The sequence below is a fragment of the Sitophilus oryzae genome, unplaced genomic scaffold, assembly GCF_002938485.1.
Source record: "Sitophilus oryzae breed Bouriz unplaced genomic scaffold, Soryzae_2.0 scaffold_1901_pilon_pilon, whole genome shotgun sequence".
Classification (NCBI taxonomy): Eukaryota; Metazoa; Arthropoda; class Insecta; order Coleoptera; family Curculionidae; genus Sitophilus; species Sitophilus oryzae.
The window spans coordinates 153467-180662 of NW_022146615.1; the positions used below are offsets into that span (position 1 = coordinate 153467).

A 27196-nucleotide genomic window follows, 5' to 3' on the forward strand; every position below is an offset into this window, starting at 1 on the left:
TGTCATGCTTTTAGTAGTGAATGTTTGTACGTTTGTTGCCAAAATAAATAATTTATGAAGCTGACGTTGCCAGAGCCCTACATTTAAAATAGATAAAAGAAAAAATCTATATCGACTCGAACAAATGTATATTTGATTCGATATAGCCTAAATTGACAATTTATCTCTTTGGTTAGTTACACTCTAGATCTCTACCGAAAGTAAACCCCCGATCTACTTTCTTATTTTACCGTTATTACGATTTAAGTTCTGTGTTCTGTCTCTTAAGGCTCTCTTCGATGTCATGTGGGAAAGCGGAGAGGTACCTCAGGACTTTTGAATATATTTAAGAACAAAGGAAGTGCATCAGACTGCGGAAGTTTCAACTTAGAGTTTGTCCGTGTTTATTGTGTCGTTATTTTTGTTTATATGTATGTTTTTTGTTTTGTTGGTCTACCAACTTTATTTGCTGAAACCATATTTGCACCACATTGACTAGGAAGAGTATCTATTCACAAAGCCACTGATGAGAGCGCGCAACGAACACTTTCAGTTATGCCACTTTTTGTAAAATTCTTATTTTTTTTATAATTTCAGTATATGCGTGTTCATCAGGATCTTCTATATTTAATTTTTAACAACATACTGAACTACAGCCAAGTTCTTGGCAGTTAAATTTTAATGGAAAGTAATGCAGGAGGGACTGTTTAATAAGAAAAAAATTAAGTCAAGCCGAATCCGGTCGAATCTCAGTTTTTAGCTACTACAGTGTTGAATAGAAAATTAATAATCGCACACCAGAATGTCAATATAATACGAGTTATATTTGACTGGAAAACATGTCAAAACTACAAATAAGTTTATGCTAAAATACATCTTATATCTTGTACTAAGATGTCCACATACTTGGAATATACAGGGTGGTCCGAACTGTAATCCGGAAACTTCGGCAGTATAATCTACCGATAAAAACAAGTAAAAAACGTTCGTATAAATGTATGTCCTAAAATGCTTAGTTTCGGGGATACAGTGTGTAGAAATTTCATTTTTATTTCGATTTTTTCCAAATAATTTCTGAAGTAACGTCAATATTTGGATAAAAATTGGTGTCTGGAAGTTTTTTGACATGAGAAATTTGATTTTGATATCAATATGACTCCTATTTGTAGGGGGCGCCACATACATTTGTTTTAACTGTTTTACTGAAGAGTAATAACTATTTGTCCGTACCTGTATAAAAAAATACACATTTCCGTGATTTTTTACGTAAAAAATGTCTCTTTGTAAAAATCGCTACGAGCAACCGTTCTCAAGATATTTAGATTGGAAGTAGTCAATACATGTCATTATTGACAAAAAAATAAACATGCGTTGAGTTGATAGTTATTTGACTGAAATGATAAATTTGGGAATTTTTTAATATTTTTAAAATTAATCATAAATTTTTCTTTGAAAAAATGATGATAAAACAGTTTCTATTCAACTTTTGACACAAAATCATTTAAAATTTATGATTTCAGTCTAATAACTCTTTAGTCAACATGTTTAGTTTATGTCAATGATCACAGATATTGATAATTCTGATTCCAAATGTCTCGAGAACCATCACTAGTAGAGATTTTTACCAAGAGACCTTTTTTTCGTAAAAAACGTCGTAAATGTATATTTTTTTACTCAGTAGTTTTATACAGGTACGGACGAAAAGTTATTAGTCTTCAAACAAGTTAAAAATATGTAGGTGGCGCCCGCTACAAGTAGGAGTCATATCGACATCAAAATAAAATTTTACATGTCAAAAAACTCCCAGATACCAATTTTTATCCAAATATTGACGTTACTTAAGAAATTATTTGGAAAAAATAAAAATAAAAATGAAACTTTCACACCCTGTATCTTCGAAACTAAGCATTTTAGGACATACATTTATGCGAACTTTTTTACTTATTTTTATCTGCAGAATGTGCTGCCGCAGTTTCCGGACCACCCTGTATATCAGCAAACCCTAATATTACTACGGCACTTTTAATAATAACAATTAAAAATAACGTCAAATTCCATAAACAGATTGTTGGCATGATTCTGTGACTTGTATTGACAAATTTTGGCGCTGACTATGAATTAATTCATACCGATTTTATTGTTATAATCCTGCCAACAAAGATTCAGTTAAATTAAAGTAATCTATAAGGGTTGATTTTCCTAATTATTATTTCGTAGATATGAAAAATACTCCACTATGCGGCGTTGCGGCGTCTGGATTTCAGAGCTCACTTCTCCGGAATTTTCAAAAACTTGTATGGAAACCCTAATCAAAAGTGCAATATCAAATTCTTCCCTTGATTTGATGAATAAATACGATCAAATTAGAACAAAATGATAAAATTTTTATTAGGCGTATTAAGATGTTATTAGCTAAAATCAGGTAAAAAAGCGTGTGATTACCTGACTTATAAAGGGATCTGCCTGTATTATTTCAGATTACTTGAATAATTTAGTGATAAATACCGTAAGTAATTTGGCGAACACGTAGAAAATTTAATTAACTGCGAATTAAAGTATTAAGTGTTTTTTACGCTTTAAAAGTTAATAAAACGTCAAATGACGCGTTTTTATGGGTGTTTACCGAAGTAAAACAGTTTAACATTTTTCTTTATATTTGTGTGAAATTTCGAAGGATTGATATATTTTTTGATTCGATGTACTTAAACAGCCGTTAAACGGTAGCCTAATAAAATGCCGTTAATAGATATTGTGACGTCGTTCATGTCGGCGGAAAGTAATGCCTAACCTTAAGCATTCTGCAAGAGCACCTGTGGGTCAGTAGCTGAGGCTATCGCTTCGTAAGCGAATGGTCCGTGGTTCAAATCTCACGCCGACCAAGACTTTTTTATATTTTTTTTGCTTATAGCGTGATCTTATTGCATTGGTTTCACTCTTTTTAGTTGGATTGGTTTAATTTTTTGGCGGGTTGGTTAGCGTGGTTATTTGGAGGGTGTTAATTCATTGGTTAGTTGGTTATTTGGTGGGGTTGGTTGATTTTTACTAATTTATATTTGTTTTTTATATTTTTTATCAGTGTCGAGGTTAGTTGTGTTGGTTAAGTTGGTTATTTGGTGGGGTGGATAGCGTTGGTTAGTCCTTATAAAATTTCTATATTTCATAAAGCCGTCAAGTGCGTCACATCAACGACGTCATACCTATTAACGGCATTTTACCGCAAGCTACCGTGTCTTTAAATACGAAGTTTTGGTAAAAACTTGAATTTTTGAAATAAGTTACTTTGAAAGGTCTAAACGAATTGTGAAAGATTTTTTTAAATTCACCCCCGAGAAGGGCTGAAATAAATAAATAAAAAAAATTTTCCGGAATTTCGGAGAAACGGTAAGAACAAGAAAAACAGGTTCAAATAAAAGTTGTGGAGCGTCAAATTTTACATAGAAATGATCTCTATACTTTTTTTGTTCAGTTCAAAATTAACCGAGATAGGGTGGCTAGAAGCTAGGGAATGATAGTAGAAATTTAAACAAAATTATAAGTTGCTGAAAAATTCGTATATTTAACATGTTTATTCAATTTGTTTCGAAAATTATAAATTTCAATTAATATTTTTTTTAAATTCACCCCGAGAAGGTGTGACAAATATAAAGCGTTTTTTTTCAAATTTAATTAATTATATAATATAAATCTATACTAATATATAAAATCCTTAAGTGATTAATCACGATCCTGCTCAACGTAAGAAGCTCAATTTTGGCATACAGGTTGATTCTAGGGTGTAGAGGTTCGATAAGAAGGGATTTTTCGAAATTCCAGTTCCAAAGGGGTGAAACCACCCCTCAAATATTACAATATTTTTTATTTAAAAAACGGTCAAGTTTCCGAAAAAACGCTTAAACACGTATATGTATACAGGGTGTTTCGAAAAATCTGGTCATTGATTAATCACGATCCTGCTTAAAGCGTTTGACGTAAAAAGCTGATTTTTGGAAAACGGATTGACTTTAGGGTTTAGAGGTTCGATAAGAAGGGATTTTTCGAAACTCGAATTCTAAGGGGGTGAAACCACCCCTCAAATACTAGAATATTTTTTATTTAAAAATCGGTGAGTTTTTCGGAAAAACTCTTAACACGTATATTTTATTTTGTTGTTTTACATATTTTAACATTTTATAAAAATTTATACAGGGCGTTTCATAAAATATGACCATTGAGTAATCACGATTCTGCTTAAACTGCTGGACGTTTAAAGCTTTTTTGGCAAACGGATTGACTGTGGGGTGTAGAGGTTCGATAAGGAGGGATTTCTCGAATCGCAAATTCCAAGAGGGTGAAAACGCCCCTCAAATATTACGATATTTGTTTTTTTATAAAACGGTTACTCTTTCGGGAAAACGCTTGGACACGCATAATTTATTTTGTTTTTTACATATTTTGAATTTTTTAAAAAATCATACAGGGTGTTCCAAAAAGTTGGGTAATTGATTAACCACGATTCTGCTTAAACGGCTTGACATAAAAAGCTTATTTTTGGCAAACGGATTTTTCAAAAGTCAAATTCCAACGAGATGAAACTACCCCTCAAATATTACCAAGTTATATAATAATATCGCCATATTGTTTTTTCTCATACTGACATAAATGTGAGAAAATTTTATCCAGTTTATATGTTAATGGAAATTCTTGCTTTGCTGTATCATCACCATTACAAATGATTAATTCAACGCGAACGAAATCGCGGGTACACGCTAGTACATTTATAAATAATTTTTATAAAATAATACATATAAAATAATTTTTTATATGTATTGAATATTTCGTATGATCGAAAAAAGTCGTTTAGTTGGCTTGGTAGTGACGATTATTGACATTTACCATAATATTTTACATATGAGATAATAGTGATCTTGATTTCCAAGCCAACTCTGACGCCGTTCTTTGATTAATCATGTAATATTATATGAAATTGTTTAATGATAGAAAATCCGTATTATTAACGTACTATACACAAAATCCGTAAATCTACGGATTAATCCGTAGTTCTGGCAACATTGTCTCCGGCAACCACTCACTCTGTAGACTGAAAGCAGAACCTGCAGAACTAATACGGTATTCTTTATCCGCTGCGCTGTAAACGACTATCAGCGCGCAGCGACGCAGAGCTAAACTAAATCTCGGACGGGCTGACGGTAACGCCAACCACATCTCCGACATGTTTTGAGCCACAAAATCTCCCATAAGATTGCGCATCTTCTTATTTCTTCAATCAACGATATATTTTGTATTTCTTGCATACGTTCTTAATTGATCCAAATCACTGTTTCAACCGTCCCCATGCCATGCTAGGGGGACGGTTTATTTTTTAAATATCTGTATACTTCAAAATAGCAACCCAGGAACTAATATGGTGTAGCCATTTCCATGATAGACAGGACCACTTGAATTTAACATATTATCATCATCGCTTGGTTAGTAAACCACAATGCTACGAACAATAAAAGCCAAATCGTTTCAACCGTACCCAGTCTATAGCCCTCCACTTGTGGAACCATTTATAAAGGTAGACACCTGCAGATATTGGGCTATGATTTCCCCCAGATTAACTCACAGATGTGGCACTTATTTCATCTTGCTGATAAACGCCGCCGGACCTCGGACCTTTAATAGGGCTATGTCGTTGTCAGACTTCGTTTTTTTTTCTCGAATGCGTTGTTGCCTTTTCTAAAATATTTCCAATTGAAATACTTAATCTCTGGCACAGCTGTTTTATATCGCTCAATGGTAGCGATTCATCATACTCATGCTCTTTGTATGCTGACCGAATGCATCCTTGTTTTATTTAGTTTCTCCGTCTTACTGATAAATCTATGTTAATCTGTTCTAATCGCTTCATAGGAATATGATTTTATATCGTCTAAATGTAAATAAAAAATCTAATTAAAGGTGTACCTGATAAATGTAAATGAGCTTTCCATTATTTTCGCATAATGCACCGTGAAAATAGCTGCTCGCTGTTTACTGTTAAGTGGAACTTATTCGCTTCAGATTATTAACCTTGAGCGAGCGTGTTCTATCAGACCGTGTAAATTCTCCCCTAACTTCGCAGTTAGTTGGAATGGCTTTAGGTTATGTTCCGCAAATACGGCTTAATGCTTCTGTGTTGTTGCTCCATTGATATTTCGCAATAGGTTATTCTAGTTAAATTATTACTAGGGTATATCGTTGGCGTGAAACTGCAGGTGTAATTATTTAGAAGTGACTGTCAGTTGGAAAACGGTATTTATACAGTACTTTGCGCTTGATTTAAATTCGGTATTTATTACTAATTGAAATAAATGTAATTCTAATAACGCCTAATAATTTTAACCGTTGGAAGTGAACAAAAAGAGTTTTCAATTAAATTAACATTATCTATCAACCTATTATAGAGGGTGTTTCAAAAAACATGTGCTATCTCTCGTAGGGAGATTTCTCGTTTCCTCACGCAATAATGATACTATTGCTAGATATGAATACAGCTTCTTTAAATTTATGCTTTTTGATGTTCCTAATGGAAAATCCGGGCTTCCAACCATTTAATGTTGTGGTGTTTGGACCACACATGGACTGCAATATCTGACTTCATTGTTTCACATCTTTGTGTATATTTTTATGTTCGTTAAGTCGTACATTTTGCGGACGTTTTATCTCTCCAATATACAACTCACCGCACAAAGTACTACAAATAAAATGGAACGAAAAATAAATTTGTGCAATAGGAAGGGTGGTAACCCTTTCAAACATGTAGAGCAATAGAAACTAGTTTAACTACACACTTATGCACATTTTGACTAGTTTCTGGAAGTTAATTTATTTATAATAACTACTATTAATATTATATAAATTATTATTAATTATTCAAATTCACAATAAAAGAAAGTTAAAAATAATATCTTTAAATTGCCGACCTGGGTATTATTTATTTGAATCTTTTAATTGGCTCGATTTTTCTTATTCAATGTTAATTAGCGCTCATCAATATTGTTGCGATGAATATAATGAGATTAAATAATTTAAAAAACCAGAGTCGGACTTGAAATTATTTTAAATAATAATTAAATAGTTTTGTTGTTGTTAAGGTACCCAAAAAAAGTGTGGCATACCATTGTACACAGGCGACCAACTTCTTTCAAAACCTGATATAAAAAATGCATGTTCGTATTTAAAAAAATAAGTTGGCCTCTGTATCTCACAAATTATCAGCTAATTTCCGAGAAATCCAAAAAATCTAAAAATACTCTCAAAAAAGCCCTAATAAAGTGGCTATGAGAATGTGCAATTAGTTTTTGGATTTTCTAAAAAGGAACGACAGGAGAAAATAACATTTATTTTCAAAAAAATACGTCTTTTCTAATCTTTGAAAACTCAACAATCCTTGAAATTTTTAAAACTTTTTTGATGGCATCTTAGTGAACATCCCAAGGCACAACTTTGTCCCAATTTAACTATCTTCGTATCTATTACGGTTTCCCAGATACCAATGCTCGTACCCCGAGTTTGTATCACCCTGTATACATATACAAGGGAAAAAGTAAATAAAGACAATGTTTCCAATGAAGTCCATTTTTTTTAGTTTCAAGCTATTTAATATATTATGTGTCACGAAGAAGTAGCAGTATATCAGCAAATAAAAAATACAAAAAAATGAAGACTTAGAAATCAACATGAAATACAGTAACGCCATTTATGTAGTTTATGAATATATTTGCCCCAAATAACTCGTTTCAATTTGTCAACAGCACTAACGTATAATGAAAACAAATTTTAGTTTCGCGTGTTAACATTTCTTTAATTTAACAACCGCCTCTATTTTTTGAATACTTACAGTGATATTGATCTTTAGCACATTTTGATTACTATTAACGATTCAAAGATTTTCGAATAATTTCGTTATGATTAATTATATGATTTCACTTTTATTTTTATGGATTGTATAAATGAATCGTCTTTATCAACTTTTGATATATCATGATAAATTATGTGATTTCAATAATAGAGTAAGTCAAATTAAAATAAATACCTAATAATATATTTTTTGAATATTAAAAGCAATGGTTTATGTTAAATATACTAGGACAAAGTTCGCAGTGTTTGCTGAATATAAATTTGACTAACGAAAAAACTACTTCATTAAAACAAAGTAGTTTAACTAAAACGTTTTGAGAAGTTCTAAGAAAAAATTAATTTGAATGCAAAAATTACTAATTAAGGTTAAACGGAAAAACTATTTTTTTAGTTTGTATAATGGCATAATATTGATTATAGGACGCCAAAAAACAATCGATGATGGGACTAGCAATTAGTAATAGTCTATTAAAATTACTCCAATAATTTTTGTATGGAAACTTGAATGTCACTTATACCATTACTATGGTATACGTCATATATAAGATATACTTCATATAAGAATACAGCGACTACAGCGATCTCGTAAAACTAGGAAATATACCAAGATTAAATTAGATAAAAGTTCGTTAGCATTTTATTTTGAAATCTACATTAATTAATTTATGTTAATCTCTTGTTTAAATTTTAATTCATTAAATTGCATGTTTCAACAATGTTGATATTTTCTTGTTCAATTTCCTATATCACATACACTATTATTTTACTTTATTTGGTTCTTCGTAATTAATTTAAATATGGCAACATCTGTATCTACAGGTATTCGGCTGCGCGATCCATTTGAGATTTCTTACGAGCACCCCAATTATGCTGAAACCGACCCACATTTTTCTTCAATATCAAATCCTTAGTCCCACCCTGATGAATATGTAAATGAAACGTCATATCCAACTTTGCAGGGTGGGACCGTCGCTCAGATCCACCAAATTTAGTCACCATCGAACGACATCAACTTTTGACGTCAAAACTAACTGTCACAGTGACACGTGTCGTACACGATCAAGTTGGCCCTGGTTCAACCTATCGACATATCAAAAATCATATAAATCGGACAATTTTATCGCCATTGATGATGGGGTTTCATAGTGCACGAAACGTCGTCAAAATATCATGAAAAAATTGGGTTCCTCGAAAAATAAAAACCAAATCGAGAAAATGTACTAATCGGTAAGTGTACGATTCTACAATCATTCTTAGTAATTTTAATTAACATTAATGTATAGGGATGTGCGACACAAAAACATTATTGTTTTTGTGCATTGTTTTTCATACTTCTGACACAAATTACCTATAACAGATGCGAAAGAAAGCGACTGCATCGGAAACCGCTCGGCAAACCCGACACGCCTATTGAGTGGTGTAAATACACCAGTCGTTTAGTCCGGAAACCTATGCTTTGTCGTATTCGCTTGCTGGAATGACATAGTGCGTGGTTATATGTTCCTTTTTAAAAACGCGTGTTGGTTTTTTTGTTGAACTTTTGAACTGTTATTTCTAAGTTTTGGTAATTTGTATATCTTATTTAAAATGGGATGCAAATGTGTTTATTTATAAGGAAAAAAAAAGATATTTATAGTATAAAAAATTAATTTATTTAACAAAATTTAATTAAAAATGTGACAAAATAGTTACCTTTCTATTGGTTCTATCGGACTTTTTTCGACTATATAAATCTTTATTTGTAAACTTTAATACATCAAATATTTTCAATCTAATTAATCATTTAATGATGTAAATAAGAGGAAATTTCTCACATGGGTGGTCAAATTTTTTAGTTTTCATTATATCAAACAGCCTCTGAGAAATGTTTTCAACTCAAAATGCCTTTAATTATGTTTGACTACATCATTAAAAAGGGTGTTCAAATACATCAATGTGATATTTGTCTAAAATTTGCAAAAAAATCCGAATCTCTGGATAACTCGAAATTATTTACCCATTTAAAAGCCTTTGATCATGAAAGTGGAAAAATTTGTTCATTTTATTTACAGGCTGGAAAAATTATTTAAATTAAATTTTGATGAGTTTTGCACTGAAGAAAACGTTCAGAGGCTGTTTGATATAATGAAAACTATAGAATTTGACCACCCATGTGAGAAATTTCCTCTATTTACATCATTAAATTATTTATTAGATTGAAAATATTTTATGCATTAAAGTTTACAAAAAATAAAGATTTATATAGTCGAAAAAAGTCCGATAGAACCAATAGAAATGTAACTATTTTGTCACATCTTTAATTAAATTTTGTTAAATAAATTAATTTTTTATACTATAAATATCTTTTTTTTTCCTAATCTCCTACGAGCTGATATAATATGACGAGCAATCTATTAAATTACTGTGAGATTATACAGAAAAGTCCACAGACTTCGAGACATAGGAAAATCAAGTCCATTTAGCGTGTGTCCAAATTTTGACAAGTTTTCAAAAATGACAGTTTTGTTTAGACTGACGTTTAATTTCACCTGACTTCTCGGTGAATGATTTCTTTTTATGGGGGTACATAAAATCTAAAATTTACGGCCATGAAGAAATTCAAAACTTGGAGCAGTTAAGGCAGAAAATATTTAATGCCTTTGACACTGTCACCCCTGATATGTTATCCAATGTGAGGAGGGGATTTTATGATCGTTTGGGTTATTGTTTAATGCAAGAGGGAGGCACTTTTGAACAATTTTTGTAATTTTTTAAATTTCATTATCCTGTTTTTTTACCGTTTACCCATTACCTACCTTGACGAACATGGGAAAACGAAGGTCCTTTTCAGGACCACAAATATTTTGATTGAGAAAATTGGTAACTTTTTTTTGGATTAAAAAACAAAAGTTGTTAATATAATACCAATTTAAAAGTGTTTTAGTAGTTTTAATACACACTATGATATAAAATTTATTATTATTATAATGTACATTATTAATACTATTGTTCATTCGAAATGGCATTAAGGCTCAATTGCAACAATGATTTAAATTTTTCTTAAAGATAAGTAGAGCTTAGAATGAGCTGTATTTATATTTACTTTAATATTCACCTTAAATGAGGGAATTCGACTGATACAATTTTAGAATTTGAATTGTTTTTAATGATACTAACAATTTTAGTTCAATTTTTAATAAAATTTATTTAATATTAATAGAAATCCAAGAGATTTGAAACCTCTTTTAGCGATTTCAAACATTCTCAAATGAATTACAGATGCCCTTATTTTCTATGAAAATCACACAGCTTTTTTCATAGTCGCTGCAGTTGCTATAGCTATAAAAAACTAATTTTTTAAGGTGTGAAAATTGCGACACACATTAAATGGATTTGATTTTTCGTATGTCTCGAAGTCTGTGGACCTTTTTGTATGCCTCGATAACATATTGATGCAGATTATTTTCACCCAAACAAATAACCCAAACTATACATTGATGCGGATTGTCTATGAACTCTTTCTGAAAGTCACAGAAACCTGAACGCGTAATTCGGTGTTCTTTCGCATCTGTTGTAGTTAATTTGTGGTCTAGATCCGGCATAAGGTATATATAAATTTAGTTTTTTGTATGAAAAGTCAATAAATTTAATTTTATTTAATTGAATTAGTGTTTTTTTTTCAATTATTGTATTTACTGTGTATTTTAAACCATCCGTCTGGCAAGGGTAAATAAATCAACCACTCCGTAAATACAATATTTAATATCCAAGATAATATTTTGATAATTTTGGATTTTTTTTATCCAAAGTAATTAACAGTTTTTATTATTTTTATTATCTGAATTTTTTGGCGGAACCCATACGTGAATCTTCGGTCTTGTGGTACTGTAAGGCATAAATTGCCCTGTCGTTCCGCTCATATTCTCCTCGTGCTCGAGCATCCACTTGTAGTTTGGCCTAGATGGGTCACAATATGGTAAAAGGTCAGTTTTGTAATGCAACCATCCAAACCATTCAGCTGGTATTTGACTACCATCGTATTCTAAAACGTAGTATGGGGCGTATTCAACCTAGGTGAAAAAATACAATTAATCAAAATACTGAAAATAAGTTATTTAGATTTTTACCAATTCATTTCTTATGATACAATTCGATTGTCTTTTTGTTATGAATTATATTTTTGTCTTATCCGTCAAAAAATTATCACAAATTAAAAATAAATAAGTATATCATATACATATTTGAATAAAAATATTAATCAGATTTTCTTTTTCAGGTAAGTTCTACTTTCAATAAACACGATAGAGACATAAATGTAAGTAAGTAGTACTCATAATTTGGCTATAATGACGATAAATTTCATTATTATCCAGGGTGAGTCTTAAATAAGTGCAAATATTTTTAGGGGTAGTATATTTCGACCCCAGAAACACATCTATGAGTTTTTTCGCGAATTTTTTTTGAAAGTGTTTTTAATTTTAAGTTAAAAACCAATATCGTAACATAGGTAGTAGGTAGTAGATTTGCGAGAGAGAAAACCCAGAAAAGATCCAGTGCTTCTCAAAATTTAAGGGAAAAATCTTTTTTTTTAATTTCACAGTAAAATATCTCGGTTATTTTCGACTTATTTGAAAAACGGCAAAGAGAAAAAATGTTTCTTTTATCAAGATCTACCAGCCCTGGAAATATTTGCACTTATTAAAGACTCGCCTTGTATAAGATGATTAAAGCTCAATTTAATCATCTGCTGTTTAATGGATTATTTTGGTGTATTGTGATGAACTAGTGTTTTATTTTACTGTTGGAACACGACCAAAGTTTCCGACTCCAACTGTATTTTATCTTAATACAGGGTGGCCCATCGAAAACGTTCCGCAAGGCATAACGGCCAGGGTAATTTTTTTTTCAGAAAATTCAAAAACACGTCAATTTTGTTTGTGAGGGGGACAACTTTTGCCCCAAAAATTATTGAAAAATCTTCAATCCTCTAAGCGGTGGTGTCATCCCCCGATTTTTTTCAAATGGGAAGGGGGTCAAGGGGTACCGCAATGAAAAGGGCTTTCTATTCTCTATACTCTCCTGCTTCGTTTTTGAAGATCGGTCGAGTCGTTGGGAAAATATGAAGGATTGAAATTTGAAAAGTTTTTTAAACATTTATCAGAGTAAATGATAAGGATAAATTCCTTCGACCAATTTGCTGTTTTTTCTTATTATTTCTAGATGTTTGCAATCGGGTTGAGCAGATATTCAATGAACGCCATCCTGTCAAACACCTTTATGGCAAAATTGTTCGCCAGTTAGTAGCAAAATTTCGCGAAACTGGTTCCGTTATGAATAAAAAGAAGCAGAGGGAAAATCCTGTAGTAAATGAAGATATGGAGGTATTCGTATTGGGCCAAATTGCCATGGACAGTATTCTGAGTACAAAATTAATCAATGAGACCGGCGGGAATCGTACAAGTTTCCAAAGGATATTAAAAAAACGTTCCACCTGTACAAAATTCAGTTGGTACAAGAACTCAACGAAGACGATTTTGTGAAACTATGAGCGAACGAGTGGCGAATGATACTAATTTCCTATTTAATGTGTGTTTTTCGGATGAGTGTACTTTCTTTTTGAACGGTGTAGTTAATCGGCACAACTGTCGGTGCTGGGCTAAGGACAACCCCAGGGTTTTTCACGAGGTGCACACACAAAACCCTCAGAAATTGAACGTGTGGGCTCGTATTTTTGGAAATTCTATTGTGGGTCAGTTTAACGATATTGAGAAGAACTTCAACGTACAAGTCACAGAACAGCTATCTAGCAACTACCGCACCTGATCGTTCAACGTTGTAGCAAGTGAAAAAATGCGTAAACATCTAGAAATAATAAGAAAAAAACAGCAAATTGGTCGAATTTATCCTTAATTATATTCGGTCTCGTCTCATAAATAAGTACAATGTAGTACCCTTTTCTGCGTGCTGCGACCACACATTTTAAAGCCTAAACAAACAAATTTCAACATGCCCCTCGCTTCCCTGCTCCCTTACCTCATTATATGCCCTTGCATCATTTCTTATTTAGTCTTTTTTTGTGTGCGGTACGACCCACATCGAATGTCGCGTAAAAGATATCGATCGCGCTCTCGCTCCGAAGAGCGGAGTGTTTTTAGATTATCTTAAACGGATGGATAAGCGATTAAAGTTATTAGAAAATAAAAACATGCATAAAAGAAAAAGATTAGGGAGGGGCTTACGCATAAATTAGTGACATTACTGGCCTTAGCATCGGGTCAATGTTTACAAACACTATCGCTTATTGATATAAGGGAAATTTTTCGGAAGTTAGGGGAAATACATATAACAATTAGCGCAAGATTAAAAACATTCGGTAGAAATAAGCCGCAACCCTTTTTACACTTACCTTATTTCAAGAAAGACGCTAATTTATGCGTAGCTAGCACGTTAGTAGAGTATCTGAAACGAACAGAGAGCATTAGAGGAAGTATAACTTCTCTTTTCGTAACAATCAAGAAACCGCATAAGAAAACATCCACTCATACCTTGGGGCGCTGGATTAAAATTGTCCTAAATAAGAGTAGGATTGATACGGATCATTTTACCGCTCATAGCACACGGCATGCTGTAACTTCAGCAGCTGCCAGGAAAGGGTTAAATTTTGATACCATCAGACTCGCTGCTGGTTGGTCTAAAAATTCTAGAATGTTCGCTACTGTTTACAATAGATCCTTGATGGATAATGAGAATAATTTTGCTGAGAAATTAATCTTTATATATTTTCAATATAGAAATGGGAGAAAAGATTATGTTGTTGTTATTACTTTAAAAATCTACATTGTACTTATTTATGAGACGAGACCGAATATAATCACAAGATTAAACGAACTTACCTGAAGTGAAGTTCAATCTTGATTATATGAAGGTCTCGTCGAAATAAATAAGTTCCGTATATAACCTCATTTTACAACAACATAATAACCTCATTTTACAACAACATAATAAGTATCTTTAAATTGACTAAATAAGAAATGATGCAAGGGCATATAATGAGGTAAGGGAGCAGGGAAGCGAGGGGCATGTTGAAATTTGTTTGTTTAGGCTTTAAAATGTGTGGTCGCAGCACGCAGAAAAGGGTACTACATTGTACTTATTTATTTCGACGAGACCTTCATATAATCAAGATTGAACTTCACTTCAGGTAAGTTCGTTTAATCTTGTGATTATCATTTACTCTGATAAATGCTTAAATAAACTTTTCAAATTTCAATCCTTCATATTTTCTCAATGACTCGACCGATTTTCAAAAACGAAGCGGGGAAATATAGAGAATAGAAAGCTCTTTTCATTGCGGCGCCACTTGACTCCCCTTTCCATTTGAAAAAAGTTGGGGGATGACACCCCCGCTTAGAGGGTTGAATATTTTGAATCATTTTTGGGGCAAAAGTTGTCCCCCTCATAAACAAAATTGACGTGATTTTGGATTTTTCGAAAAAATAAATACCCTGGCCGTTATGCCTTGCCGAACGTTTTCGATGAGCCACCCGGACATGAATAAATCTATTTTTAGTACCTTGTTGTAATTTAAAGATTTTTTGGAGTGTGTTTCTGTAGCTGAACAAGAGAAATAAGAACGCTTACAAGACCACTCTAGTCTTAGTCTATGACAGAGGCTACTCCTTGAAACTATGTAAAGTATAATGTCGATAGATCTTTGAAATGAGAAACGCGACAGTCGTAGCTTGAAGAGGTTTGATCAATACTCGTTGAAGAAGAACTTTCAGTAAGAAGATCGTACCTAGTTACATTAAAAAAACAAACTAAATAAGGAGAAAACGGAAAAACGAAAATTACAAGTATACTAGAGTAACTAGAGAGTAGAGATAACCAGAAAATCGCAAACTGCAATTTAATCGTAGCGATTGTAAATTTGCAAGCGCAATATTATTTCAGTTTGCGATTTACAACAAAAATAAAAACATAAAAATAAAAATAAAAACGTAACAATAAAAATATAAAAAAGTAAAAATAAAAATGATGAGGCGCAGTACCACCAGTTTAGGGCCAATAACGAAACCATAAACATCCATAGAGGATAGGCACTGAAAGAAGAAGAAGAAGAAGATTTACAACTTTTTTTTGGGAACTTCAGAATAGATACATACTAAAAAATTCTGAATAAATTTAAAAAAATGTTTTATTTTTTCTTTTTTTGAGTCTTATCTAAAATCTATTTACAATTTTCATTACATTTTTATAAAGCAAAATTCATAAAAAATATGCTATTACATATATTTGAAGTCCCTGAGTTGTATCTTCGTTTAAAAACTAAAAATATACCTAAGATATTTACGATTTGTTTAGCTTAGAAACCGAGGAATGCGGATAATTTGGCTTGGAGTGCAGTGAGAAGTGATGAGACGTATGACATTTACGCCTAAAGCATGGCGTGTGACTGTAATAGTAACGACGATTTTCAATATTATTTTAGCAAGTTCAGCCTCAAAATAGTGTGCTTCTGTTTAGTATAAGGAAATGTCCCTTACCATTTTATTATACCTGCTTCTTTGATCAATGTGCAGTGAAATGAATATCTTTCTTAAATAAGCACATTTTGAAAATTACACAAATTCACCACAGCATATGTTTTAATCACCCTTTAATGTAGCTAACATAATATACCGGGTGCTGCATCGTCGTTGGAAACATAGGAGATCCCATGCAACAGGAAGAAAATAACAATGACTTGAATATTCTGCATGTTGAAGAAAAGAGTAACATTGATCCCGTCTATTGGTGGATACAGTAGGAAAAGACGACATGATCTTTCACCGAACAATTTCTTCCTGTGAAGCACACTCAAAAACCGTCTTTATGTTCTCTCCCCTTAACAGCTTTATATTGTGAGGTGTGAATTTTACAATCATTAACTGAAAGACAAATTTTGTGGTAATGTTTGGCTGTGAATGGAGGATTTGGAGCTTTATTAGTTAGTATAGTTTAACAGAATTCCTTTAGTTACAAATATATCTTTTATTTGTTTAATTATTGTGGATGAATGTGGTAAGAGCGAGGCCGGCGAGTGATCGAGTAATGAACAACAATCAAGTCAAACACCGCGAATACTATTCTCAGTCTCAGTTCCACTAATTCTTTTGTACATGATCATTCCCAATTCAGAAAAAAATAACCATCCTTTCCAATCCGTATAAATTCTTGTAAACAAAAAAAAATGTGACATCGAATTGGACAATGACACAATCACGTTTTTGCTAGTATTTTAATTGGAGCTTTTTCTGGGCCGTATTATAAAATTTTAGTATTATCCAGGTAGTTTTTGGCAAATAACTTTTAAATTACTATTCCAAATAAAACGAAATTCCAGGTAAAAATCTTCAAAAAAGTATAATACAATTTTTGCATAAAATCATCTGGGGAGATAATATTTGAACTTTTCAAAATTTACATGGGATTCCCTATGTCCCGTGTTCCAACGGTATTATGCAGCATGATATGCAGTCAATTTCTATTTAGACCAAATAATTCCTCAGTTCTTTTTTGCATGTTTTATAAAACAGCTATCATCTGTCCCACCAGAGTAGAGGATACGTGATATGATACTAATTTACAGATAAATTTATTTTCTGTCATTGTTTGGATGACGTCAAATCTTCCCTGACTCGTTTGACAGGCTTTGTTAAAAATATTGCTCTATATTATTTACAATATAAAATGTAATTACTAATTACTTGTAACGTTTTTAGTTCGTTACATGTCTTTTTTATATATAATATATGATGTCTGGCCTATCATCACCGGATTCCCTCTCGTTCAGGCCGGATAGTTTATTTGACGCGCTTGGCGTAATTTTTACTTTCTCTAGTCAGCAACCCTGCTATCGTTTCACTTTTCTGTGGAGGCGCGCGCTGTCAAGATCCTTTCAAGGCGCCTCTCTGCGTTTTAACCTCACTTTGTTTTTGGCCAGTTTGCGGCACGGTTGCAAATCCTGCTTTTAGAAATGACAATTTAAATCTAGCTGCAAAATCTGAATCAGCTGCCATTTCGAAGCTACAGGTAAAGATGAGTTATTATCTTTTATAGATTCGATATTATTATTGAATATTTTTAGGGTAGAGTTTTGGATTGACCCACCTTAACTCGTATTTGTATTTTGCTGACAAGTTGGTGTACTTTTGCTGTTGTCCTCCAGAATGTTAAATGGAAGAAAGGACAGTTCTTTTCTTTATTATGGAGCCCTCGGAAGTGTTTCGAGGTAGGTTTATTTTGTTTATTAGACCTTGTTTGGTTTTTTAAACAAGAGTTTCGTATTTTTAGGGTCTTAGGGACGTACATTATCTTATGGACGTACATTATCTTATGGACGTACATTATCTTATGGACGGATTATTTACAAGGTACGGGCATTATCCAAGGTCCTAGTAGTATCCAAGGTACGGGTAGTGTTCCCCTGTACCGTTATCTTATGGACGGACTGTGTCCAAGGTTATGGTCCAAGTTACGGACATTATCCAAGGTCCTAGTAGTGTTCCAAGGTACGGGTAGTGTCCCCATATTGCCACAGTATGGATACAGCGTAAGCCCCATGCTACTTCGCTCCCATTTCTAAGCCTAGTCAGTAGCTACGGCTGTATTGATTCATGGTGTCCTCATTCTGGCCCCTTTTGTTGTTTTGGCCAACAGGATCGCCGACAGACAGTACAGAGATATGAGCCCACTTCACGCTGCTACTCTTTGAAACAGGATTGCCTCAAGAACAGCTAAGTGTAGATTTAGGTTCTGGTTTTCAGTCGATTTTCAGTCTTAACTTAACGTACATTTTAAATAATATCGTACACACTATATTTAGTGGTTAGATTATTAAGAACATTTATATCGATTTAGTTGTTACAATATGATTTAGATTTTAGGTTTCATTACATTACCCCTTGTAATAGTATTACTTTCTATAGATATTATTATTACGCTATATTAACAGATGAATAAGCAGACATAGATTCTAGAATCTACAGGTTGCAACATATCAGATTTAACACCGCATAAATTTTAACAATTTAAATAAAGTAATGCTACCTTTCTTATATTTTTTATAACGTTACACGCATTGTATTTTTCATAGTCTTTTCATAGAACATATTTAATATTATTTACATACATAGCTTTACTCGACATATAACCACTATAATAATTATTAAAATTGTGCAATGCTATTTACCATCAGGATACATCATGAATGAATATAGTCACTAGTGTTAAGTAATTACAACTGTGTTTTCTTTCTCTGTACATGTCTGGCGCCCAATATCTATATTTTTTTGTTATTGTTATTGATTAGTTTTCTCTCTAGTGAAATACCTTACCCACGACTGCTCTCCGATGAAAAGCTGCCGTTCGCAGTGGTAATGTTTTATAAAAAACGCTACACACTAGTAAATTTAACTGTTTCATATCGCGTTTTAATGCTGCTTGTAGCATATTTATTTATACCATTTTTCTTGAATTTTTTACCATACCTTTGAATTTTTTTTGACCCTACAATAAAATTGAAAAATATCCATATTTGATTTGACCCTTTATAGTAGTGTCTATAAACAATGGCTTGGTACTTAAAAAATATGGACCGCGCAAAACAAAGGATGACGAGAGCGAGGATGGATCACATACTTCCCTGGCTGCAATCGACCCCCTTTTTCTTTGTCTGCTATTGAACGAATCAAAGACCATAAACAGACGTCAACAATACTTATATGCCGTTTCAATGGGGTCTTTATCATTAAAGATGCATTATTTTTATAAGACTTTATTGAATACAACTTTTTAAAGTGTATTGATTCCAGAATATGAATAATAATTATTACTCCCATTTATCAATGTTTGATTTGTATTTAGTGTTAGATAATTTAATAAAAGTATTTCTGTGCAATGATTCGGATATGTTTAGATTGGTAAAGTCGCATAATTTCTTTTTGATTGTGTTAGGGTTGTTCGCGTGAATATGTTGAATATATTGTATCATAAAAATACAAGAAGTGAGAATAAGTAACTGTAAACTCTACCATTTTGTTTATTTCGATATCTTAAGTCCTACATTTCATATTCTTCTGTAGTTACGTGTTATAAAAATTTAGTCATATTTCCCCGGAGTCAATTTCTACAAAGAATATTGAGTGTTCCAACATCATTTATTTTAAATATATTTTTTCTCACTACAAACGATTTTAATCATTTCTATTGGACTTAGTTCACAGAATTACGGAGGCAAGGTTATGTATCGGTTTCTGACCATTTCCTCAATAATGCATTTGGAACTCCTTCCAATTGGTGTCGTTCTTTTATTGAGAGGCGCTCCATCATTTGTGATATTCATACGCCAAAAATTTTCTTTATTTCCTGCACATTTTCATCTTTTTCAAATTTAAAATTTTGTCAAAAGTAGGAATTTGTTTATTAATTTAAAGCGAATGAAACTTTCTTCCTATAGCGTTTTTGTCGTCCTCAACCCTGTTATCCTAGCCTTCCTGGAGATTTTGTTGGTGCTTTCAAAGTATGTATGTAATAGTTTTCACAATTCCAGTCATTCTTGAATATCTCCACTGCACCACTATAGTTATTAGTAGTAGTGGGAACTATCGAATGAATACAATCGAAACATTCGATAGTTGCAATTCATTCGAATAATTCGATAGCTAGTAAGAAAACATTCGTCGAAAACTATTCGAATAAAAATTATCGAATAGATGCGTCATCTGCCTTGAAATATTGTATTCTAGTAATTCGGCAGCAAAAACCATTCATTTATAAAATTCATTCATTTATCAAATTCATTTATTCGTCAGGATCGATTTTAATAAAATATAAACTGGATTTTAGTTGTCGTCCGGCGACGTAGGTTTCTTTCCTAGAAACCCGACAGCGGTCGGTGGCAATGCTATGAAAGAAGCCGGCATCTTTTTGATTTTTTGCGGAGTCTAATAAAGATAAGGACACATTTTTTTTTTATTGAGGTGCTAGTATTTACACAGAAAATACATTATGAAGGGCGCTGTTGCCATATATTCGTATTAGTTGGTATTAGCAAAGAATATTTTTCTTTAGCATTAGTTAGTTAGGGATAGTATGTCTATATGTTTTGCATTTTTTTTATTAATCTTCTGTTGTTACACTGCAATAATACTTTTTATTTGGATGTAGGAAAATGATTTTTAATGTTTTTAAGCAAAGACTGGTTTAATAAATAATAATAACACTAATAATTTTTTATACAAAATTTAAAATCATTTAATAATATAAACATTTTTTTTAAGTAGTATCAAAATATAAACAACAAATAGAAGTCAAAAGTATTTATATTAGATCCTATTTAAAAATAATATAGTCTCTAAATGGCAATGTTGGTTTATTAAATAATAATAATTACAGAACTAATTTGTTATATTAACAACAAATTTTAAAATCATGAAATATAAACATTTATTAATTTTCTAAGCATGCAGTGTAATGGAAGGAAAATATAAATAAAAAATTAGAAATCAAAATTATTTATATTAATTTTTATTACTTAATATTACTATTTAAAAATAATATTTACTTTTACTGGCATTTACTTTAAAAAATAAATGAAATATTTCTTCGCAAAAAACTACATGTAAGAGAATTAGCATAAACAAAATACAAACATTGTTAACATTTGTTTTTAAATTGGCACGTGTAAAACTTTCAATTTAATTTTCTCACCCCAAAATTTGAGTTTGATAACCCCATTTACTTAACCACATTACTTAAATATGATGATTAAGTTCAACTAATTCATATTATTAAAACGTCTAAAATACAAATATGTATTTTTAAAATTAATTGGAAGTTCATCTCATCTCTCTTAAAAATTGCTACTTCTCAAAATTTCCCATTAAAAAATGTAATCTAATCTAACCATAATATACATACAAAATTAAATAATTGAAAGATCGGGCTACGGAAAATCAAACAAATTTTCGGAAAAATTTTGACCACTTCGCACACAATCGTCAATTAAAAAAAACTACTATTTTAGTATTTTAAATATTTTAATAAATGCAAAAATAGCATAGTATTTACAAGGCGAAGTTATAAAAATTTGGAAGAATTAATAATGCACTGACGCACACAAAAATCAAACGAATACTAAATTTCATTTATCAAAAGCATTCGATAGTCGTGGCTCGTGGCGCAACGATAACCATTTAGTCGCACGGCGAGGTTGTCACATATGCTTTAGTATACAAATGAATGAATGATTTTATTCGAATAAAACCATTCGATAGTTGAAATCATTCATTCAGTAACCATTCGATAGTCTAATTCATTCGATAGTTCCCATCGCTAGTTATTAGTACATAATATACATCCTCAAGACTACTATACGTTGGATCATTCATACTTCAACAACTAATACACGCAATACAATGTTGGTGAAAAGGATTCAAAAGAAACTGTAGGTATATTTTTACCTTCAGTTTTTTTGTAAATGGTGAATGTGAAGTCATCAAAACTATTGTTTTTTAACAACCACACCATTTTTCGAAGTAATCGTAAAAAACGTCTGTTCCTTGCATTTATCTTAACATAGTTCGTTCCTTAACATTTAATCTTGTTTATCGTAGGATAGATGGTAAAAAAATAATTAATAATTTTTTTATTGTCCCCATTGCATCCTCACTTTTCATTTTTCTGATATCAGCTCCAGGCGCCAAGTTCAAATTATCATGTACTAAAAATATACACAGTAAGATAAAGAATACATAATATGTTTTTGTTTACTCAATAAAATAGGTTGTTTTCAAGGCATTCCCATCGAGAAACTAATAAACATTGATGTTCTACAAAACTTACACTTATTCCTGAGTGTTTTTGATCCACAACCGTACAAATCTATCTCGCCATGGCGTGCTTATTTTTCTCCGGCAATAATTCACATTTTCTCCTCATTTACTGTTAGACGAAATTAAATATTTATATAGAACGGGGTTCTGATAAAGTCACACGATTTTTTTTTAAAAAAGTTCGTTCGTTTAGTTAGTATATTTAGAATTGTTGATAAGCAAAGACTTGGTTTGTTAAATGAGATGTTAAATAATTATGTATTAACTTGGTGTTTTTAAACAGTGCTGTCAGTAATATATAATTCAGGTATCTTGCTGCTAAAAAGGGATATTTGTCGAATATTTATTTGGTAAGTGTAAATGAATTATAGAATATTTATTCCCAATAAATTAATAGTCAAGACATCGTAGATTGTATAGGATAGGGAAAGTTAATCACCGCGACCTTACAGATAGGTCTGTTGTGTCTTGTGTCTCCCTTTCTTAAGTTATAACTCATCATACAGTCTCATGGCTTTGACAAAAGCCAGTATCTGAGACGGGTTTATAGAGGTTAGTTCTCCATCTTCGATATCAGTCGTACCAAAGTTTATGGCACGAATGGTTATCGTCTCGGTGCACTCAGTAAGCCCACGGCCACACAGAAAGCGTGTCTTGCGTTTTTAGCGTGAAGCGTCTTTAGCGACTAAAACAAAATAACAGGATTATATAGGGGTGGCCACACCAAAAGCGTGTAGCGTTCAGCGTGTCTCGAAATAAAAACAAATCAGTTTGTTTTCTGTAGCGTCTTTAGCGTTTTCTAAGATGAGACCTCGTCATAGGCGGACGTTATATTTAATAATACAATAAAAATAAATAAAATAAAATAATATTTAACTAGTATTATCTAAAAATATTTTTATAAAGCACATCTATTGTTTAGGTAGATTCTATTAAATTCAAAAATTTGAAGGAAATGTTTGAAAAAGTGTAGTTTGAAATGTTGAAAAAGTAATAAATTAAAGGAATATTTTCTTACGCGTAAAAAATAGTTTTTTTATGCGTAAAAAGTGTTTTTTTCTGCGTAAAAAAGGTTTTTTTAACAGAAACAAATATGACGCGTAAAAAATAGTTTTCTACCAGTAACAAATAGCGTAAAAAATAGCTTTCTACCAGTAACAAATAGTTTTATACGCGTAAAAAGTAGTTTTTTACGTGTAACAAATATTTTTTTTTACACGTAATATTTTGATTCACTTTTACAAAATTTGTATTAAAATATCAATATTCTTGATAAACACGTGGACTGCTCACAAATACACATCGCGTCACTACGTATTTCTAAGCCGTTAACACGTTTCGTTACAACGAGCTCGTGTGTCAAGGCCGTCTCACTAGGTCGTATGTAACGGCCTCCAATTTTTATTCCCAGCGCGCGTAAAGAAGTTTCACTCCAAAATGTTTCATAAATCATGTCCTAAAATTGCATTAGCAACTAGAAATATTTATTATTTTATTATATAATTATAATTATTTATTATATTATATTATAATTATAACAAGTACTAATCACAACACTACAACATAAAAAAACTATACACATATAAACTAACATTCGTAAAATAAATGGCAAATAATAATAATTATTTTTACACACACCACTGGCACTAGCAGTAGATTGTGTTTGTCTCCGAATATATGCCCCGTCCCGTCCACAATTCAATCCCAGCATCTTTTATCTTCGTCTCTTCAACGCTAACGGCGCCGATCTCGCCTATCTCTTTCTCACAGATTGTTGGACGGGCCGGGAATCCACGAGCTTGTGACATTACTAATTGACATCTTGATAGAAACTGCAGACCTGCCGCGTCTTTTGCGTGTTTTTAATGGACACAAATCGAAAAAAGCGCTTAAAACGGTAAAATTGCAAAAAGCGCTTGAGACGCAAAAAACGCAAAACGCTAAAAACGCTTTCTGTGTGGCCGTGGACTAATAAGGTGTTCTGGTGTTTCCCCATTTTCCCCACATAATCTGCATTTGCCGTTGTTTCTTAGCTTCAATCTACCGAGGTGTTTATTGAGGAGACAGTGTCCTGTTAAAAAACCCATAGTAACAATCCGATGATTGTTCTTTCTTAAATCAAGGAAAATCTCTGGGTTTTTCTCGATAGCAAAAGAAATATATAAAAACTCCCATATAAAAATAAAAATTAAAAACTCAGTCTCCAGTGGGTTTATGCCAAATAAAGGACTGAAATAGAGTTGCTCTCTATCAACACTCTTCAAAATATTTTTAGAAAAAACGCTGCTACAGTGGAAACGGAAATGTAGCCATATGGGTATCCCGTTAGCGTATTTCCATAATATACCATGTAGAGAGCATAGGGTCTCTAAGCTCCGCCTCCAAGCTTAGTTTAGCATTGAAAATGTCTTTAACGCGGTATAGAATGGAATAGGACTACGCGCCAAATGTGGTATAGTATGGAGTCGCCTTCTCAGCGTTACAGCGTGATATATGTCACATTCTTAGTCACTTCTTGTATTTTGCATTGAATTAGACAGTTTGCGACCGTTGCGAATTGTAAACAAGTATCAGGATGGCTGAGCAATGTGCGATAGAGATTCTATCTATCTATCTATCTATTCAGCCTCTTCGGTCCATCGTTGGACATAGGCCTCCCCCAATCTCTTCCACTCTTCCCTCTCTGTCGCCATGCTCATCCATCTTGTGCCTGCATGTTTCCTCAGATCGTCCGCCCATCTCATCTGAGGTCTACCTCTACTTCTTCTATTCTCCCAGGGCCTCCAGTTTACGATGCATTTGTTCCATCGATCATCCTCCTGTCTGACATTGTGACCGGCAAACTTCCATTTCAATTTTGCTACTTCACTTCTAACATCCCTTACTTTAGTATTTCCTCTGATCCACTCATTTCTTTTTCTATCTGCCAGCCTTATATGTAGCATTTGTCTTTCCATAGATCTTTGAGATTTGGTTACCTTATCCATATTTGATTTTGTCAGTGTCCAGGTCTGGGATCCGTAAGTAAGTACAGGAAGTACACATTGATTATATACTTTGGTTTTGTGGTACTCTGGATATCTTTTGTTTTTTAATATGTAACTTAATTTTCCAAATGCTGCCCAGGCCAGTCTTACTCATCTCTTTATTTCAGCTGTTTGGTTTTCTTTTTTCAGTTTAATCATTTGTCCCAGATATATATACTCTTCAACATGTTCTATTTTTTCTTGGTTTATTTTGGTTGTTATGTTTTCATCTGTGTTTGTTATGATTTTAGTTTTAGTGTAGTTCATATTTAGGCCTATTCTTCTAGCTGCTCTATCCAGTTCTTCCAGCATTTCTACCAGTTCTTCTTTCTTTTCTGTTATTAAGGCGATATAATCCGCATATCTTAGGTGATTAATGTATTGTCCACATATTTTGATACCTTTTTCTTCCCAGTGTAAATTTTTGAAAACGTCTTCTAATGCCTGGTTAAAGAGTTTAGGGGATATTGTATCACCCTGTCTGGACACCTCTTCCTATGCGAATTGGCTTTGTTCCTTCGTGGATTTTAATTGTTGTTGTTGCTTCGCTATATATGTTGGCTATTAAGTCTGCGTATCTGTAGTCTATCCTGCTATTTATTAAGGAAGTTTTTACTGCCCAGTGCTCAATACTATCAAAAGCTTTTTCAAAATCTACAAATGCAATATATAGAGGGATGTTGTATTCATTGGCTCGTTCTATTAGTATTTGCATAGTTAATAAGTGGTCAACTGTACTGTATTCTTTTCTGAAGCCTGCTTGTTCTTTTGCTTGGTATCCGTCAATTTTGTTGTTAGTCTATCGGTTAATATTTTCGTGAAGAGCTTATAAATTACGTTAAGGAGTGTTATAGAACGATAGTTTGCCCTAGATCTGCCCTATCACTTTTTTTGTAGGATGATGGTTATAGATTCCTTCCAGTCGTTTGGGATTATTTTTTCTATTAGGATTTTATTCACGAGAATATGAAGAGTATTAATTACAGCTTTTCCGCCGTACTTTAGCATTTCTGTTGTTATTCCGTCTTTTCCAGGTGATTTGTTGTTTTTCATTTTCTTCAATGCTCTCTTAATTTCCGATTTGCTTATTTCAGGTTGTAGTTCTGAGTTTACGTTTCTTATTTTTATATGGAGTTTCTTTACGGTGTCTACCGGCGGTTCCCGTTTTGTTTCGTATAGTTCTGTATAGAACATCTGTGTGATTTTTATAATGTCATCTTTAATGTTAGTTTCTATGCCGTTCCTGTCCTTTATTTTATTTATTTCGAGTCTACCTAGATTGGGTTTTAGATATTTCATACTTTTGTTATTTTCTATTACTCTCTCAATTTGTATTTCTTGGTTCTTTCTTTTATTTTCTTTTGTCATTTTTCTTATGGTTTTATTTATCTCTGTGTATTCCATCGATGTCCTTTTTCCTTCTTTGTTCAGGTTACGCCTTTTATCCATGAGATT

The 27196-nt window shown here is 32.4% G+C and overlaps 1 protein-coding gene across 1 annotated transcript in view; it reads right to left on the minus strand.

Annotated features, from left to right (window-relative positions):
* Window positions 1-11587: 11587 nt before the first annotated feature.
* The window catches only part of LOC115883429 (probable NADH dehydrogenase [ubiquinone] 1 alpha subcomplex subunit 12), a 34601-nt gene continuing 18992 nt past the window's right edge, over window positions 11588-27196 (minus strand). Inside the window, exon 2 of the mRNA XM_030901791.1 lies at window positions 11588-11909. Coding sequence (XP_030757651.1) covers window positions 11652-11909 — 258 coding nt within the window. The 3' untranslated portion in view covers window positions 11588-11651. The remainder of the gene's footprint in view (window positions 11910-27196) is intronic.